General features: G+C 37.1%; 1 protein-coding gene across 1 annotated transcript; it reads left to right on the top strand.

Annotated features, from left to right (window-relative positions):
* Positions 1 to 2,850: 2,850 nt before the first annotated feature.
* Positions 2,851 to 5,947, top strand: LOC109004020 (receptor-like protein EIX2). Its single transcript, XM_035693813.1, has 4 exons — positions 2,851 to 4,590; positions 4,702 to 4,915; positions 5,157 to 5,282; positions 5,331 to 5,947. Exons 1-4 carry the CDS (start codon positions 2,851 to 2,853, stop codon positions 5,945 to 5,947), a joined length of 2,697 nt encoding a protein of 898 aa, XP_035549706.1.
* The last annotated feature ends 785 nt before the right edge of the window (positions 5,948 to 6,732 follow it).

Genomic DNA, 6,732 nt, shown 5'->3' with positions numbered 1-6,732 from the left:
CCTCATTTCGATTTTTTCCCTCCATGGCAGCAGATCACTGTGCTTCTCCCTAGCGTGTACCTCTGTTTTCGGTAGTTGGTTTTCTTCTTTCCTCTTCCACTTGGTGATTTTTCTGCCTACAGGTATCTCTTTCTCCCTCTCTTTTATTCTTCATGTTAGACCCTGAAGTTAACCCTATCAGTTGACCCTCTCTGTTTCATCACTTGCAATCTTAGTTGTTGCTTGTGGTTTCTGGTTCTTGGGCTTTCGCTTTTGGCTTTTCGTGTAACCAGTGAAGCCATTTCGGGAGAATTTTAATTTTCATTTGTAAGCCATTTTCGTTCTTGGTCTCATACACACACACACACACACTTTCACTTCAAGGCAGTTTATTTTCACTTCAATGATATACTTGAAAGTGTTGTTCGTGAGTTCTCGGTCATTTTTGTGAGTAAGGCAACACTTTGTATTGGAATGGTCTTAGAATTGTGGATTATTGTGGGTTGGTCGAGCAGTAAACCGAGTGACATTTGGAATTGATTAGGGGCTGTTTTTGTACTGTTCGGGTTTCTATACAACCGTTTGGAGTGGAGGTTAAATTATTTGGAATTACATTGTTGTTGTAGTTTTGGTTGAGTTGTGAGGATTGCTTGGAGTTAGGGGCCTTTGAAGTGGGGTTTATATTTTGATTATTGGTGTTGGACGTTGACTTTGGAGGGTGTTTTAGTAAATATTAAGATTAGTATATGGTATTTTGGATTGAAATTAGGGCTGTCCAGATTACTACATGGTTGGCTTAGTAAGCTATTTTTGGTATAATATGGTTTGGGATTGTGGGTTTTAATTATTTAGATGGAGGTTGTGTCATTTTTCTTTTAACACTTAGTTTATATATATATTTTTTTATGAATAGGTGACGAGACTGATAGAGGTCATTTTCAAGGCATAGATAATACGCTGCAAGAGTCAGATAAGCGGGGTTCCTATGCTAGATTTGCATAAAAAGAAATGAACTGAGATTGGTTTGTAAAAATGTGCATGTTCTTTTTTTTTAAAAAAAAGAAAATGTGAAAAACAACCTCAGTAAATATATTTTGCATTTACTCATGAGATACGTATGAAAGAGAAAAGAAATGCGTTTGACATGAAATGTGTAGACATGAGCAATATTTGACATGATTCTGAAATGTGCAAAAGAGAGCGATTGCGATATCTGTGAATTTTTGTATGTATGATATAAAATGATTTGGGTTTATTTATGATCAAATGGAAATGATGTGAATATGTTCAACATGTGGTTGATACGATATGTATATGAAAAACTTTTGGCATACTTATCTGTTTTATTCTGATTCTAAGTATGTCTCTGATATGATGATACTGGTTCATGTGATATGGTTGGTACCAACATGATATGATATGATATGATATGAGTGCACCCACTTTGGAAACAAAGTGGTCTTTTATGTGTTCTTTCCTATGTGCACACTTGGGGCTCCGAGATTGAAAAAGGGAAAGTTTCACAATATGATACTGCCTGGTTTGGCCACCGAGGATAGCACAACCCTACCACGGGGGTTAAACATGGTATTTGATATGACACGATATGATATGATAAGATGAAGATATTCAGTTATGTTATGCCAAAGTGTTCTTGAATATGAAATGGTTTATGAATATGAAAGGGTTGAAATGTCGCTTTAATTTTACTAATAATACGTATTGAGATATGCACATGAAAATAAAATGTTTTGTATCTGCATACTAAACTTTCTAAAAAGGGCTCATGTTTACACACTAGTATAGGTTTTCTGCTTACTGAGTCGTTGATAACTCACCCCCGTATCTTCATTATTTTTCAGATGCTATTGACGACCCAACTGGGGGGCAGGAATAGAATTTGGAGCTTGGATAGATATGGATAGACAGTCGTGTACCTAAGGGTACCATTGTTAGAAGAAGAGTATGAGGTTCTTCTTGATGTTTAGATTTATTGAGACTTAAGATGTATCAGTTTATTATGTCAGGATTTAATTATATTTTGGGTTTAGTAGGATCTATGGTTTTATCAGTTTGGTATGTTAGTATTACCGAGAAATTGTGGACTCTTTGATTTATTTTTATTGTATTAAAGACTATGTGGAGTTTGTAATGAGATTATTTTGAAGATATGAGATTGATTTTGCTTATGAAGTCTTTGGAGATTATTCTTTGGATGTATTGGGAGACATGTTTATAAGTGACATGTAATCATTCTCCAAGCCACCTGGGTATGGGGCGTTACAAATTTATTTTCTTTGTCTACTGTTTTCTTTTGTTCTTTTCCTCTTGGATTGGATAATCCGAAAGTGCACGTACGAGTGTGAATTAACCAAGAAGTCTCCACGGGTCATTATTTACACATTTTTCTAGCATTTCATCCATTTTCTAGATGAACAGATATTGACCCAAATCCATAAACTAATGCTTATAGAACTTGGGTTCTTTTTGTATTTAGTGACCTTTGTATTTTTATATCATTGTTGTTTCCGTAATCCAACTTAACGGTGGAAGGAACAGGACCGGATTGACTAGTCAACCTAGTGTTGTGACGGCAATATTACTGCATTCTTTGCCAGGCTTTCGTGCTTCATCTATTTTAATTCTATCCATGTTTAGTGCATGGGTATATTGCCAGATGCATCAAACACGCAAATAAAACAAACACATTTGACAAAAGAAATGCATAATTTATTGGTAAATTCTTGCAGCATGGGATCATATCAAGACGATGAATCCAGACTTTATATATTGATTTGGTGTGGCAGGACAAGTATCCCCAACTCCCAAAAGAATATCATTAGCTGTTCATGCAAGTATTTCAAGAGCAGTATGGCTAGTTCTCTCAACTTCGTCTCCATTGCTCATCTCTTTCTGTTTTTCTTCTTCCTCTTTCTGTTGGGACCTCCTAGTTTGGAATTTATTAAACACGCCTCATGCACCGGAAGCCATAGTACTGTCAAATGCTTTGAGAAGGAGAGGAAAGCACTTCTTGCCTTCAAAGAAAGTCTAACAGATCCATCAGGTCGGCTCTCTTCTTGGGTTGGTGAAAATTGCTGTACATGGATAGGTGTTGGTTGTGACAACAGAACAAGAAATGTCGTCAAGCTTGACCTAAAAAATCCAGTTGATCCGGTCTTTGACACAAAAACAAATGAAGTTAGTAAAGCTTTCAAGAAATCATGCTTGGGGGGTAAGATAAGCACTTCTTTACTCGATTTAAAGCTGTTGAGTTACCTAGACCTAAGCCTGAATAATTTTAATGGAAGCAATATTCCAACTTTTTTGGGTTCCCTTGAAAATTTGAGGTATCTTAATCTCTCGTTCTCAACTTTTGGTGGAGTTATTACTCCCCATCTTGGTAATCTATCACGGCTCCAATGTCTGGACCTTCATTCACGTTCATTCTTTGGCACCTTTCCAAGGCTGGAAGTCGAAAGCCTACATTGGCTTGCTGGTTTTCCTTCCCTTAAGTACCTTAGGATGAGTGTGGTAAACCTCTATAACGCATCAGATTGGCTACAGGCGGTTAATGTGCTCCCTTCCTTAACGGAGTTACACTTGCGTGGCTGTGGACTTGTTAGTCTTCCTCAAACCATTTACTCTATTAACTTCACAGGGCTTTCTGTCCTTGATCTCTCTTCCAACAAATTAGACTCCCCAATACCTCACTGGTTGTCAAATCTGAGTGACCTTACAGTACTCAATCTTGCCTCCAGCTCCCTTCGCGGTGTCTTTTCTGATGCTGTAATTTTTAATCTACATTCTTTACGTGAGCTTCATCTTTCAAATAACAACCAACTTGAAGGTCAGTTACCATCTAGTCTGGGAAACCTGACCAACTTGCGTATATTGGATTTATCTGGTAACTATTTTATAGGAGAGAAACCGAGCTCATTTACCAACCTTTGCCAATTGCAAACGTTTGATCTAAGCTCCAACAACGTAAGTGGGGAGATAGTTGGGCTTGTGGATGGTTTGTCTCAATGTTCTACATCCAGCCTAGAATCACTATTTTTGAGTGACAATAAATTGCTTGGGGGTATCCTGCCACACTCATTGGGAGGGCTCGAGAAATTGAAGACTATTGAGCTCGAGTCCTGTTCCTTTTGGGGCTCAATTCCATCTTCTGTTGGTAAATTGTCATCCTTGGAGGAACTTTTCCTTTCCGAGAATCAAATGAATGGAAGCATTTCAGAAACAATTGGGAATCTATCAATGCTGGTTTCCTTGGATTTGCGTTCCAATTTTTGGGAAGGTGCCTTAACTGAAGCTCATTTTCAGAATCTCTCTCGATTAGAAAGAATGTTATTGTCTGTTTCAGAATCCAGCAAATGGGCATTGGTCATAAAAGTAAATCATGATTGGCTTCCTCCTTTTAAGCTTAAGCTACTCGGATTAGAAAATGTGATGATTGGACCACAGTTTCCAGCATGGCTTCAAAATCAAACGGAGGTTGTGAGTCTTTCTCTTCAGAATGTTGGAATTTTCGACAGAATTCCGCACGGATTTTGGAATTCCTGCTCAAATATTATTGGTTTATCCTTTGCCAATAATGGACTACGCGGACAGGTACCGCACTTACCAATCCGATCACCCTTTGGCAGATTACATTGACTATAATTCAATTGTTCCAATATTTGCACAGATCACTTTTTCTCATGAATACATTTTTTTGTACAGATCCCTGAAAACATAGGTGAACTGTTGCCCGAGTTGTTATTCTTGGACTTCTCTTCAAATTCTCTGACTGGTGGAATTCCCTCTTCTATTGGAATGTTAAAAGAATTGGAAGTTCTTTTTTTAAGAAACAATTATTTTTCTGGGGAACTCCCGCCTCATTGGAAGAATTTGTCATCGTTATCTGTATTGGACATTTCAAACAATAGCATATCCGGCAATTTTCCAAGCTCAATGCAATATTTGAGTTCATTAGAGCTGTTATCATTAAGCCAAAATCATCTTGAAGGGGAGCTTCCTTCCTTCTTTAGATACTACACAGGCTTGAGAAGCCTCGATCTATTTTTTTGGAAACCTATCGGCATGGATAGGAGAAAGCTTATTATCTTTATTGAGGTTGAGACTGAGATCTAACTCTTTTGAGGGGAGCATACCTTCAAAATTATGTTTACTTTCAGGTCTTCAGATTTTAGACCTTGCAGACAATTATCTGTCAGGCGGAATCCCTCCATGTCTGGGGAACTTGAGTACTAAAACTAGCAATGATCAGGATGAAGATGAGGAAATGTTAGTGGTTATGAAAGGTAAAGAATATCTATATGATTCAATTCTCTATCTTGTTCACTCTTTAGACCTTTCAAACAATAATCTATCAGGAGAAATACCCGACAGTATTACAAGCCTATCAAAGTTTATCAACTTGAATTTGTCTGTGAACCATTTGAATGGAAGAATTCCTGAAAATATTGGGAATATGCAAGATTTAGAATCGCTTGATCTCTCAAGAAATGAGCTTTCTGGTCCAATCCCTGAAAGTTTGTCTGCATTATACTTTTTAAGTCACTTGAATTTTTCATTCAACAACTTGTCGGGACAAGTGCCATATGGAAAACAACTTCAAACAATTTATGACCCATCTATTTATGAAGGTAACTATCTACTTTGTGGCCCTCCTCTTCCGAACAAGTGTCCAGGCTCTGAAACTGAACCTAGAGGATCACCAGGTGAGGGAAATGGAGAAGATGATAGGGACGGAAAGGGAGTACTTGATTCACCAATATCATTCTACATTAGTTTGGTAATTGGATTTATTGTTGGATTTTGGGGAGTTTGTGGGACTCTGATTGTTAAAACTTCATGGAGGCTAGCTTACTTTAGAAGCTTTGATCATAAGAAAGACAAGATTTATATTTTCATTATGCTCAAATTGGTTCCCTTTCTAAGGAGGATCAACTTGGAGAGAAGATGAATCTATGGAAAATTATTAGATTGGTCAGAGTGGTTCCCTCATGTGGTCACAGACAACCGGGAAAACTCCTAAGTTTGCTTGTATGTTTTTTTTTCTTTCTTCATACTCTGAATGCTTAGACTTTTATTTGCAAGCTTTTCTAAAATATGTGGTTTTGGCATGTTATAGTAGACCTTTTATCTTTACCGTATTAATATTCATCTGTGTTTCGGCCCAGGTCTAATCTGGGCTAATCCGGGCCAGGTTTCACCCAGACCAAAACCTGGATGAAACCTGCTTTAAAAATCTGAAACCCGGTTTTTTTCTTTTCTTTTTACATTAGAATTCACAATTTAGCTAAACAAAATTCACAATTCTGGTTAAATTTTTTTTATTGAAGAGCCTGTAGCCACATGTCTAGCGGCCCCATCCTAAGTTTATTAATATGTTTTCACTTATGGCGGAGGAATACCGTGGTTATAAGCCAAGCATCAGAGAGTTTACAAATTATAAAATAAAAAACCTCCCAAATACAAACCAACCAAAACTAAAACAAAGAAAACAAAGAGACGAAAAAACTAAACAAGCGTATAAGAAGACCACAAATAAATCTAACAGGCCTAAAAAAGACGTGTAAAAAAATCTAAACAAGCCTAAATAAACCAAGGCCAAAAAAATAGAAATTCTAAACAGGCCTAGAAAGAATCCAAAAAAAAAAAAAAAAACTAGCAAAGCTAATGACAGAAATAAGAAAGGCCTAAATAATCCAGCCGCACAATATCTTTTAAAAATTGGGGAAGACCTTG

This window comes from Juglans regia, chromosome 9 (genome assembly GCF_001411555.2).
Source record: "Juglans regia cultivar Chandler chromosome 9, Walnut 2.0, whole genome shotgun sequence".
NCBI classification, from domain to species: Eukaryota; Viridiplantae; Streptophyta; class Magnoliopsida; order Fagales; family Juglandaceae; genus Juglans; species Juglans regia.
This window is presented reverse-complemented; position numbering and strand designations above follow the sequence as displayed.